We start from the raw sequence: 12,657 nt of genomic DNA on the forward strand, positions 1-12,657 counted from the left end.
ACAGATTAAAATGTATCTAAAACATATTAAAGATTTGAAGATAGAAAGAAAAGTCTTTATGATGGCTTGACCACAAAAATGGCATGCTTACGACCATTTCACTTAATGTGAATACTGGCCCGTGATTGGTTTAACCAGTATCACGTTCCCATCCACAAAAATAAAAAAAAAACACAAATTTTTGGCTGCAAGTTAACCAAGGAAACAGGAATACCATTCTCATCGGAGCAAAGATTTTGGGCCTAAAACCACAATGAAAATTTCTCTTTGCAATATTGTACCTGTCCCTTATATTGCCTAGACTCCGCTTCATTATGTTTTTTCAGTCCTTTATTAAAAACTGGTAAATTTCCAAGTAAATGTAAAATTGCGCAAGTCACTTTTATTTTCAAAGCTGAAGTGAATGCCAAATTATAAACTATAGGCTCATATTTGTACTTTGTAAAAAGTATCCAATCTACAAAACAATTTAAAATTGCATTAAGAAATCAGCAACCTCGTCCCCAGGGCATTTTGTATACGAACATGTTCGTATCGCCGTCCCGGGGTCAGCTGTTACGAAGTAATAAAGAACGAGTTTTCTTCAGAAGGAACGCTACGTGTGATAATTAAACGATTTTTTCAAACCTCCTTGATTTAACATAACATTCAATATTTTTATTATAAATTTTTAATTGTCAGATTTTATTTGGCCAGCTCTTTTAATGACGGCTACGTGAGGTGTAAGATGAGGTAAGACTGTATAGTCTTCTATGTTTACTCCTTCTGCCATTTTACTGCTACAATATATATCTGTATATCCAACTTTAAAAACTTATGTTTAGACTTAGGTGTATGTAGAACTTTTATTTGTATTTTTTAACGAAAAAACAAAACAAAAAACAACAACAACATGAAATTCTTGTTACACAACTCGAGTACTGTGACGTAAGAAATTAGCCTTATATTGAGCATAAATACACAAGGTACTCCAAAGATAACTTTGTTACCCAACTCAAAGATTAAGTGGCTATTCCATAAAAACTAGAATTTTAGACCATGAATTTGAAATGAAGGTTGTGAAGAACTTCATCCTTAAAACCTGTCTTACTCCAAGTTGAATCCGACAATGATTTAATTTATTTTTGTTAAACCTTGTCTCAGTTTGATTTTATATTTTTACGTTTTTAACAAAATACACTGTTAATAGCTTAACTATTAGCGGGGCTTAATAATAAGACGAATTGCGTCTTCTACTTGCTCCGGCGAAATATATACTATTTTAACAGCGAAATATATTTTCTATCTATGAACTGATTACAAACCAACAACAACAACATTGACAGCCACTCTTGTTCCCAGGGATTTTTGGCTTTTTTAAATAAGAGAGAAGACGGTGAGAAATGTTTTCTCCTGGGGACGAGGGTGCTTTTACAACCATAAGAATTGACAATTTGTTGGTGGCTAAAATTAATGCAGTCGCAACCTTTTTATAATTCTTTTAACCCAACAACGTACAAATGGGTAAAGTCTAATCAATATGGAAACGAATCACGAGTCTGTGTGCGGTTCAGTCTAGTGTATGTCGTGTTAAAAACGTTCGGTGAAATAAAAAATGATCATTGCTGCCATCGACGGGCTACTTATTATCTGAGAAGATAATTAGAAGATCGAAATCAACCAATCAGATCACAGCAATTACAGCAACTAACTTTGCAATATCACACACGTTTTTTATGGCTGGACGTGCTTAAAATGTTCTTAGTTCGTGGTTTTTCAAAAAATAAGAAAATATACTTTCAGATGGTCACAGTCGATGATAATGATTAATTCAACGATTGGATGATGTTAGAGTTATCTCATTGTAAAAACATAGCTGTATATAACACTAGTAAAAAGAATGAAAAACCATTCGGAAATAGACTTTTTTATAAAAGAACATCTGTGAATAAGAATATAAGAATAATGATTTGTAGAACAACTCTCGACAAGACTTTGATGAGTTTTATCTCGTATCACCATAACTGTTTATTCTTGGGATTTAGGGATAAGAAATATAGCTACACAATGTTTTCGCTGTTTCCTCTTTGTTTTATCAAACGCATTTCCCAATTTATTTTTTAATAAAATTTGGATCTTCTTTCATTAGCGTTTTCGTCATTCCTTCTAAATGTCCCTGAGCATAAAACAAACAGTTGTCTTCTATCACTTTTAGCACGGATTCCACTGCTTTTGGGGATAAAAGCCTAAAAATAAATTAAGGGGAATATGAGTTATGGCTAGGACGATAAAATATGAAGTTACGGTAAAGAAATATTTATGGCCAAACTGGACAGCATACAAATGAGAAAACATTCTCTATACAGACAGTACCTTATTGGTTTTTGTGTCATATATGCCAACATTTGCACTTCTGCCGCTTTCTCGAAATAATAGTGAAGATCAAAGGCTTGTGCAACTGTTTTGCCTGCAGTTGCAAACCCATGGTTGCCCATCAGTAAGACATCTTTGTCGCCAATGGCTTGACCAAGACGCTCTGATTCCTGAAAGAAAAGCAAACTGATAATCAGTAAGTTGACGGATTTAAACTTTCGCTAAGACCTTGGAGAAATGAAAATAACTTTTAGCCTAATGTCTTCTGGTCAATCATATCTTTGTGTCACATATTAAGTGAAGAGGTCAGGCTAATAAAAATGTGAGAAACAAATAGAAGTATTTCGCTTATAAAAAAAATTTTTTATTTTGCTAATTTTTAGTTCACCTAATGTAAAGATGTACGATAAAGCATACGATGCTATGCTATACAAACAAATTTTTGTGTTGTAGCTTTACCTAAACATACTTCCCTAGTTAATTATAACTCTGTCAAAACCTTCGTTAAAACATAGAAGAAATAGAAATAAAAACAAATCAAGGGACTAACGTCATTAGCGCCATCAAACGCTATACCATCATATTCAACATCGTATGCGACGTTCTTGACAAACCTTGCACTGTTCTGATGCACCATTTTGATTTCAGGATCCTAAAACATGTAAACTTTGTCTCTGAAATTTAACAGCAAAACAGATTGGAAAAGGAACTGTTGAAACTAATGAAAAAATGGTGAAGCATTCATTAAATTTTAAGTGGTTTTTTCAACTGTTGGGGCTAGAAAACTACGGTTTTTATTATGAGAGGAGTAATAAAGAATCCACTGAAAAAAACAAAACAAAAAAATATGAGAAATTAAATGTACGTAAAGCGTCTATGTACCAACAAATAGATGAAAAAAAGTTTCTCTGTTTTATAAAAAACAACCACTGAATTATTTGGACAGTAAACCATTAAGCTTTATTAAAGGCGATTTTGATTTTCTTGCCAAGGAAAACATATTGTTGAATTTAATTTAAAGAAAAAATACGTGCCCTTGATTGACTTTTTTTTGTTTGTTGATAGAAAAAATAAGCAAGCTATGCAGAGCAATTTAGTACGTACCTGAAGTGTGGAGAGGGCGGTGGCGTATCTAGCATGAGTGTGCATCACGCTGTTTACATCTGGGCGGTGACGATAAATCCCTCTGTGTATACTATGTGCTGTGATATCAGGTAATTCGACTCCTTCTACCAACTCAGATGTGTCTATATTTATACCTATGTCATAAAAATAAACAACTGAAGCTCAAACTTTTTCCCGATCATATAAAGTTTTTTTGGAATAGATAAGTCATAGTGATAATAACATCTTATACTTACCTACTAAACATTCAGGCGTTACATCCGCCCAATACAAACCATAAGGAATAATTAATATAATCGGATCACTCTGGTGGAGAGAGGGAGCTTTGGCGGTCAGATGATTGCACACTCCTTCGTGCATGTTATATCTAATAACATAAGGACACCATTTGCGTTAAACAAAATGGTTGCTTCCACATCTTACAATTTATCTGTTTTAATCAGAACTGGTAAAATCTAGCTACTTAGAATGTTTTTTGTGTATTTTCTCGTCAAATTCTATAGTGCAGTTTTCACAGGGAAGTGAGTTCATACTTTCTAAAAATTGTAAAGAAATTATATTGATCTTTGGAGCTTTTTTTTAGTACTGGATAGGAGCTGAGCAAAAAGGTTTTAAAAGAATTTTTTTGTACGTAGAAAAAAAACCCACATACTTTTCAAATGCACGATAAGCCGTTGCTAATTCTACTCGCCGTTTCCAATTCTCTTTCACAATATCCTCTTCTTCTTGTGGACTTCGTTTGGCGTGTGTTGCAAACGTTCGACATAATTTAATGCCATGTTTTTGAGTTTTTAAACCACGAGACGTAACACGAAATGCAGAGAGCAGCATTACTGATCGTCTATTCTTCTTTCGTTCATAAATATAAGAACGTAGCTTCACAGAGAAAACGCACCAGTGTATTTAATCTATTGACAATATAATTGAAGAAAGCGAGCGTAATATGATTCTTGACGACCTTGTCGAAGCTCAAATTACACTCGAATGGTCTTGTTTTTTTTATCAACAAAAATTCTAAAATAAACAGATTTTTATTATTGCGAAAATTATTGAAATATAGACTAGAAGATGGCCTTATGTGGGATCGAACCACTATTTATTGGGCTTCTGCGAACGCTTTACTGACTGAGCTACCTATCTACAAATCATACAACATAAACGACCAATTAAGATCGTTTTTTAGATAGGACTTTACCAAATTATATAACAAGACTTAAATAAGCCCCCACTCTGAAATAAACATCCATGTTGTCGGCGGTAAAAAACATACTTTTCGTTCAAGTTAAAGTCTTTCAAGTTAAAGTATGGTAGGTTTTTAGACTGGCTTAATGAAATGGATCCAAAAACACAATTTGAGTTCCTAAATGCAGGCGATTTCGTAGATGCCGATAAGTCATTTTTGACAGCATGTCAATTTTGACAAAGGTACATGTGCAGAAAACATTAAAAGCAATTTCATGCTTGAAATAAGTCAATGGGTCTAATTAAAACTTGTTATACATTTAGGGCGGAATGATTTATCCTGTTCAGAGACATTAATTATACCAGTAAAAATGGGTTAAATATACCGCTAGGGACTTATTCAGTCATTTACAGTAACCGAACGAACTCGCTATGAACCTTAAAATACCACACAAATAACACACTCATAGTTTTAGATTTCGTAGCTAATTATAAAAAAAATAAATAAATTCATACTGAAAAAACTTTTATGAATGATCGTTTTGCAAGACAAACTTACCCGAGACGAGATTGATGTTAATCCTCTGTGAAACATTGAACACGGGGAATAGTTATGAATCTGTGCTTGGTCAAACAACTTCGTTTTCACTTATTCGTTTTCTTTCCTTTCCTCCATCAACCGACTCGAAACTTGAATAATCTTCGATTAAAAGCATGCATAATTAATGCATTAAATATTTTATTTTAACATTGAATTATAGCTTCCATCCCATATTTCATTTTTTAACATAATAATACATTCTAAACGTTCTAAAAGAAGTTTATGTGAAAATAAATACAGATTGTTTTTCGCGCCAAACTACCCACCTATCAACCTCATTCCCAGGGTTTGTCAAACATCAGCGCTGCCCTTATTGATATGCAACTTCTTACTTGTAAATGAAAACATTTAAGTAATTTCATGGTTTATCTTTAATAGAAATGTATAAGCTAATATGAAAATATATTCAACATAAATCTCACTTGCTTTTAGCGCCATGATAAAATATACACTTAAGACTGGCTGACAGTAGGGACAAAAATTCCTTTTGCCTCACAATTTTGTTTAAATTCAACTTTTAACAAATGCCGCTAAGCCCAAGGCACTCAAGTAAGTTTAAAATTATTCGCGAATACATAAAATTGATAAAATATCTCTCTGTGCGTATGTAACTAAAAACACAACTAAAAAAACACCAGGCAACAACAAAATAAAAGTACAAATGAAATTTTATACTGTGTTAAAAAAGAATATAAATATCTTCGTAAACTGATTATATAAAGTTACTTTATGTAACGAACACTAGAAATTTCTCCTTCAACAGCCACTACTAATAAGCAGGAGTTATTACTACTTTAAAAAATGAAACAAAACAAAGAGATACGTAAACATTGATGCTGCTTCTGTTCCGCCAAAACTTATTACAGGAGGGTGGCAGTTATGAGAGGGCGGTTATGAGAGGGCGGCGTTTAAAATAAAAAACTTTTTCCTAAAAAATATCTTATTTATAAATGCACAAGATTTCTGAAAACAGTTTCTTTTTTGAAATACGCTTCTACACTACACTTTTTTTATATATAGAATTATTTACAACAGTTACAAGTAAAAACGGGAAAAAAATGTTTCTTAGTGTGTGCACAGCATTAACTGCATGATTCTTCTTCTTCAACGTAATCCGATACTACAGCTAAGTTAAGTTTCTTGTAACGTTTACCCGATGGTAAAGAATAAGGTTCCGTGACACGTCTTTTTAAGTCGGTCGAATGCACGCCAGATTTTAGCTTTAGCTTTTCAAACTTCTCAACATGCTGAAATAAAATAACCAATCTAATTAAAACGAACACATGAAGCCATTTTGTTTTTCATGACGTTTGACATAACAACCTACCCTTGTCGCATTTTCCTTTGTATCATCACTAAGAGAAAAAAAAATCGAAATATATTTGTGGGTATCTAGACATATATAGTATAATTCCTCACTGACTTTTTTTCCCCTGAATAAAAGTACACAGACTAAAAAACGCGCAATAAAATGCTAGAAAAAAATACACAAACTCTTTATGAAAGGACTCACCAGAACCACTATAAAAGATTCAACTCAAACTACACTTACTTGGGAGGGAATACTTCCATTTTCACATGGTTGTACTGTTCTGCATTCATGGTATGTTTAACAAAATGGAGAAAGCATTTAGCGTTTCGAATGCCTCTTATCTGCAATAAAGATGAAAAATTTGGAATCCATGGATGAGGTTACACAGCCACGTAGTGGGCAGTATTATACAGATTTAAAACAATTTCAGAAGCGCCTTAAATGCATGCCTGTATCACCCCACCCCCTTTCTTCTCACCCTTAAAAAAAAAAAAGAAGCTTATACAGCACATAATTTTTAAAAAATACAACCCAAACGACAAACACGATTCACACAAGTTACTGAAAAAAAAGTCCTGATTTGAAGTGAAGTGAGACGGAAATAATATCTTATTCTCTGACGAGCAGGCTTTATAATATATCATTTTCCCTGATTTCATGAAACTAGAATTTGGTATCTATATGCTGGCATCAATTTAATTTCCGAACTAAACATGAATATCCCTTCTTCATCATTAGATAACTTTATATAACTTTATGACAAATTTATCGCTCGTCAATAACTTTAAAAAAAATATAAATCCATTCTCTAAATTTTCTCTGAACATTAAATACCAAAAAATGAAATTCCCTGACTACTTGGTCAAGGATATTTTACACTCACTATGAACCTTAAAAAACCCTCTTAGTAGTGTGAAGATATCTCGACAACCGCACAAGTGTCAAATAAAAATAAAAAAAACGTATAACGTTCAATAGATGCTTACCAGTGGAAGCTCCACGAGATAGTATCTTTCATCTTCTGAAGAATCGGAAAACTGTATTCGTTTGACTAAAAATAATAATGCCAAGAAAATAAAACAGGAAAGAAATCATAATAAAAAGTTGGCATAAAAAATACGCATCTCCATTGCGCTACAATTAGCGCGGGTTAAAAAAACTTCGCGCACCAAAGGTGAACGCGCTTGTAGATTGGAAAGGTAAAATTGTTAAGAAAAATTAAAACAAATAAAAACCAAAAAAAAAACGTAGGGCGTAAACAAACATGGCTTCGAGGAAAATTAACGCCCTGGGGTGTAGTGTTTGTAGCAAGAGGAGTAAAGTATTTGAACTAGTTATTACGTAAAAAAAAAACTGCAATGAAGAAAATCATTAATATCTCAAGAAATTAGAAAAATACGAGATAGAAGTTTCAAAAATAGACGTAGCATGCCACCAGCCGTGCGCCAAAATCAGATTTGAAATAGTAATTGCAAGTACTTTGACAATAAAACGATGGATATGATAATTCGACGTGAAAAAACTTTACAATAAAAATTCCTCAAAAGTAAAGTGTAAGTTGTGGAGAAATTTAGAAAGAGGATACAAACATTCTAGCGAGATAACTCATCTTCTCACTTCTACAACTTAGTGGATATAACCTCATCATGTACATGATCAAAATATATTCTTGGGAAGCGAGCGTGTGACGGAAAATGGCCAAACTAATCCGACTAAAATATTAAAAATGGACTGACTAAATTCATTTAGTTAAAACACAATACTTAAAAACTAAAATACTGATCAAACTTACCCAATTTTCTCTCCTTGGAAGAATCATCGCTTTCCGATTTGACGTTGTTTTCATCTGTGTGCAACACGACGGGCGGACATTTCTGCGTCTAAAAGCAAACATACTTTATCATGCGCAAAAAAAGAAATCTTCTGGGACAATAACAGCGCTGTGGTATATGCAGTTTGACATCCTCTGTGACAAAAACAGCGCTGTGGTATATAACTTTTACATCTATAGTGTATCTCGTCAGACAGATTGTTGTGAATGTAAATTATTAATGAAAACAATAAATAAAAATAATAATTCTGAATATGTTTTCATCATACTTCGGTACGCTTCTCTTCCTTTTTTCGGTCTCTCCCTGGACACGTGGAGATGTGCAGATGAAGCGGGATATACCCTTCGATGTTTCCACTAAATTAAAATAAATATATATATATATATATATAAAACACATAAATTCTTTTTTATACATTTCGCAACAAGACTAATAAAATTCATAGCAAACATGCATACGTGGTTAAGTACTAACATTTTCTTAGCAATTCCACAGTTTCAGTACCATGTTGTAACCACACAAATACTATACTTTTCTGATAAAAAATTAACATAGAAATCCACAGAATTTCTTTACATCTTGTCTGGTGAAATGCAATGTATATGACAGCCTACATTATTTAGGTTAGTCGCACAGGAGCTTAAATGAGCCTTGCAGAGACAGCATGCGAAATAAGTGGTTTATCATGAAAAGACAACTTATAACAAAAAAAAAAATATATCGAAACAAAAGCTTACTTGATGTATAACACAAAGTTTGCAACTACACTCCGCCGGTTGATGCCCCCTTTGCATGATGTGCGACAAACGAATTTTATAACTTCTTTGAATTCTTTAACGCGTGGCTGACGAGAGTTGGGTACGAACGAGAAATAATGTCGCCCTGACACTTGACACGTTTTGTAATTCGCGCCGCGACGGATAATTTGCATCACATGTTCAGAATGTTTTGAAGCTAAAAAGAGAATCAAAAAGTTAACGTTAAGCTGTTTATCAGGGAAAAATTTAGAACACAAAGATTGGTGTCCTTTCGCGGCCCTCTCGCCAATGAAATCAAATTTTTCTATTCTCAAAAAGGACTTATTACATAACATGAGCATCAATCGAGCAATAGTATTTTAAGGTCTCTTCTAATTCAGACCCTCCATAAAGGACAGATCGTTTATAGTATTAACTCACTTACTAGCTAAACTTTCTCTAAAAATTGACAAGCATTTTAGGTAGTAATTTTAAAAAATAAAACTACACGTACTTGAATCTTCTTGCAAGTGGTTAGGACATCTGTCAACGACTTCCGTTTTATGGCGCTCCTCTTTAAATGTCAGAAAGGCACGGATTTCTGCTGATTTCACAGGTATGTCAGCAGAAGTGCGGAAGTTTAATGTGATCAGATCGTCAACATGTACAAACAATCGAGTCAACTGTGGTGAATACGTCATTTTGCACGATTTCGTGGGTGGCTTGTGTTCTGGCGGAAAAACCAATTCAAAATTATACCTAAAATAGCAATAGCTGACAGAACTTTGAGACACACAACACAGTCAAAACATTATATCTAGGGTCTAAAAATAGATCTACAATTGTAATTATAAATTGCGAGACAAAATCAGAATTTCAAGTCATGACAATGTTGTGACTTCAAAACATCTGTAAAGGCAAGTCTAGTCTTGCCCAATATTGAAAATCAAGGTGAGTTGTCAAGAAAAATATTTTGATTAGAAATGTCTCCATATTACGTTCAAGATTGTGACTCTGGGTGTGTCTAGGTATAAACAAGCATTTTCTTATCCACAATGTAATTCCTTACAGGACTTTTACAAAATGATTGCATACTTTCCTGCTCTTGGCAGATCGTTGAGGTTTTCAGGTAAGTCGGCCTTCGGTTTGCATGGAGGTTCAGCGTAGACTTGTGGTGGATTGAGCTCCACAGGAGACAAGTTTTGCATGTTGGTTGTCGGGTAAGGCTATTTTTAAAACAAGAAGCAAAAAAATAATATAAACCGTTGTTGAAAACCAAGAAGGTGACATCAGAGCATTCGGTAATGATTTTCCGAAATTACGACACAGTCACAAACACACACAGAAATTTAGGAGGAGAAAGACGTGGCATTTATGCTGCGAAGAACACACATAATGCAAATATACGAGCAAAAGGTAGGTACTGTCTTCGTGCAATTAACTCGCATATCTAGAGTCTTTCATTTGAAAGAAAAAAAAATTCAGTGTATTGTCAAGGCGATTTTACAGAGCTTTCTGAGTAGTCCGCAAAACGGGTCTAGTTAGTAAAACAAACATGGATGCTTTTCATCCTTGCAACAACTATAGCATGAAAAAAGTTAAAATTGCTTAAGATATAGAAAGCTGGTAGTTGAATTCGCTATGACATTTTACTAGATTTTTTTTAAAGGGAACTCACTATTTTGCAAAAAAGGAGTAAGAAGAAATGTTTTTTATTCATTACTTACCGCCTTCGGACGCACGACCAATTCCTGCCATGTATTTTCAACCTTATCAAACTATAACAAATTGACTGATATGTAAACAAGTACGAAATATTAAATAAACTTTGTGTGACTATTCCAGCTTCCTGGCTATTTTTTACCACATTTTTTACCACAGAGGTCTATTTAAGCATTCGTTCCTTACCGGCAGAGCAAATTGGTTAACTTGCGAATATTCCATTTCATAGGGACTCCCAAACACCAGAGGTTCCTGTAACGAAAATGATGTTTTTTATAAAGATACTTTTTAAAACTGAGATATGAGGTCAATATCATACTGTAAAATATATGATTGGTAATTCCATTCTCTGTACAATAAAAAAAGAATCATTCACGCAATGTTCCTACCTAAAGTACCTACCGATGTGTTTACATTCTCCACCATCCATTCCTTCATGACACAAGACGCTCTGTTTTCTGTCAGTAGAAAAAACAAATTAAGAATTTTAAAGAATACATACATCTACTGCTTAAAATTAACGATAGAAAATATATATGGCCCCTACCCCTCCCCCCCCCCAAAAAAAAAAAAAAATGGTAAAATGTGGTCACACAGATGTCAAAATGTGGTCACACAGATGTCAAAATGTGGTCACACAGATGTTGATCATACATATGTCAAAATGGTCACACAAATGTCAAAATGTCAAAATGTGGTCACACAGATGTTGATCACACAAATGTCAAAATGTGGTCACACAAATGTCAAAATGCAAAATGTGGCCACATAAATGTCAAAATGTGGCCACACAGATGTTGATCACACAAATGTCAAAATGTGGCCACACAAATGTCAAAATGTGGCCACACAGATGTCAAAATGTGGTCACACAGATGTTGATCATACATATGTCAAAATGTGGCCACATAGAGTCAAAATATAGTCACAGTGGTTATACAGATGCCAAATGCTCTACTATATGGGACGATAAAATATGCTGGATAATATGTCAACAATAACAAAATCATAATAAAATAAATTAAGTAGTTACCCCCATTTCTAAGTTCTTGAAATTGCAAGTGACTAAAGAAAAAACAAAACAAAAATCTTACCGAAAATAAAAATGGTGAAACTATCTTTAAAAAAATTACAACAATTTCGATCATTTGCCTTCCAGGAAAGTGGATAACTTAATTGGCAGAGTACAGACTAGGTGCAAGGAAGAATCAAGCTATTAGTCGTTGGCCTGTGAAAGAATTCACAAGAATTCTCCTGTCAGTACTCACAGCTGCCTCACAGGCGAGCAATATAATATAGAAGCAAGTTATAAGAATCTTGATGTCTATACGAGCATTCATCGTGTAATGCGAACTACAGCATTAACAAATAACCTTATGGTTATCAACTTTAATGAAATATATTTACCTACCGTGGAGTAGAATAAAATTTGTTAGTCAAGAGATTGTTGAGATGTGTAAAATCCATCTTTACTTTTTAATATATCTAGTAGAGGTAGAGAGCGATATAGAAGATAATATTAGTATGAGCAGGTGGGTGTGTGGAGAATAATCTAGGAATCTTTCTTAATTAGTGATTTGCTATTTGATCGCATAAAAAATTGCCAAAAATTGCTCGAAAATCCGTTTTTTTCTGATTTTCGGGTAAAATCTGACAAAATAGGGAAATCAATTTGATCAAATGTCCAAATTATGCAAAATGATTCTTCTTAATAAAATAAAGTTGTGTTGCAAGTTTGAGGTTCTAAAGATAATCCCAACAGGAGTTATTAAATTTTAACCATTATAAAGATTT

General features: G+C 33.6%; 2 protein-coding genes across 2 annotated transcripts; both read right to left on the bottom strand.

Annotated features, from left to right (window-relative positions):
- Positions 1-2,833: 2,833 nt before the first annotated feature.
- LOC130654365 (uncharacterized) lies at positions 2,834-4,724 on the bottom strand. Its single transcript, XM_057456963.1, has 5 exons — positions 4,707-4,724; positions 4,130-4,353; positions 3,714-3,844; positions 3,457-3,611; positions 2,834-3,004 (listed from the first exon to the last, which is right to left on the bottom strand). Exons 1-5 carry the CDS (start codon positions 4,722-4,724, stop codon positions 2,834-2,836), a joined length of 699 nt encoding a protein of 232 aa, XP_057312946.1.
- LOC130641653 (cellular tumor antigen p53-like) lies at positions 4,312-12,646 on the bottom strand. The gene is made up of 15 exons (XM_057448552.1): positions 12,275-12,646; positions 11,897-11,928; positions 11,266-11,321; positions 11,050-11,115; positions 10,869-10,919; positions 10,237-10,367; positions 9,656-9,900; positions 9,142-9,358; positions 8,673-8,760; positions 8,365-8,452; positions 7,559-7,623; positions 6,813-6,913; positions 6,588-6,615; positions 5,219-6,507; positions 4,312-4,491 (listed from the first exon to the last, which is right to left on the bottom strand). Exons 1-14 carry the CDS (start codon positions 12,328-12,330, stop codon positions 6,343-6,345), a joined length of 1,389 nt encoding a protein of 462 aa, XP_057304535.1. The 5' UTR covers positions 12,331-12,646; the 3' UTR covers positions 4,312-4,491; positions 5,219-6,342.
- Between the last annotated feature and the right edge of the window lie 11 nt (positions 12,647-12,657).

The sequence above is a fragment of the Hydractinia symbiolongicarpus genome, chromosome 1 (genome assembly GCF_029227915.1).
Source record: "Hydractinia symbiolongicarpus strain clone_291-10 chromosome 1, HSymV2.1, whole genome shotgun sequence".
Taxonomy (NCBI): domain Eukaryota; kingdom Metazoa; phylum Cnidaria; class Hydrozoa; order Anthoathecata; family Hydractiniidae; genus Hydractinia; species Hydractinia symbiolongicarpus.

Bases quoted from the DNA above. Each gene is read 5' to 3' on its own strand.
- LOC130641653 (XM_057448552.1), bottom strand. From the start codon at position 12,330: ATGGATTTTACACATCTCAACAATCTCTTGACTAACAAATTTTATTCT. The intron at 6,616-6,812 runs GTAAGTGTAGTT...TTTTTCTCTTAG, and splicing joins ATGGAAGTATTCCCTCCCAA to TGATGATACAAAGGAAAATG. The intron at 6,508-6,587 runs GTAGGTTGTTAT...ATTTTATTTCAG, and splicing joins CAAAGGAAAATGCGACAAGG to CATGTTGAGAAGTTTGAAAA.
- LOC130654365 (XM_057456963.1), bottom strand. The intron at 3,845-4,129 runs GTATGTGGGTTT...TTATGTTATTAG, and splicing joins GCTTATCGTGCATTTGAAAA to ATATAACATGCACGAAGGAG. The intron at 3,612-3,713 runs GTAAGTATAAGA...TTTATGACATAG, and splicing joins AACGCCTGAATGTTTAGTAG to GTATAAATATAGACACATCT.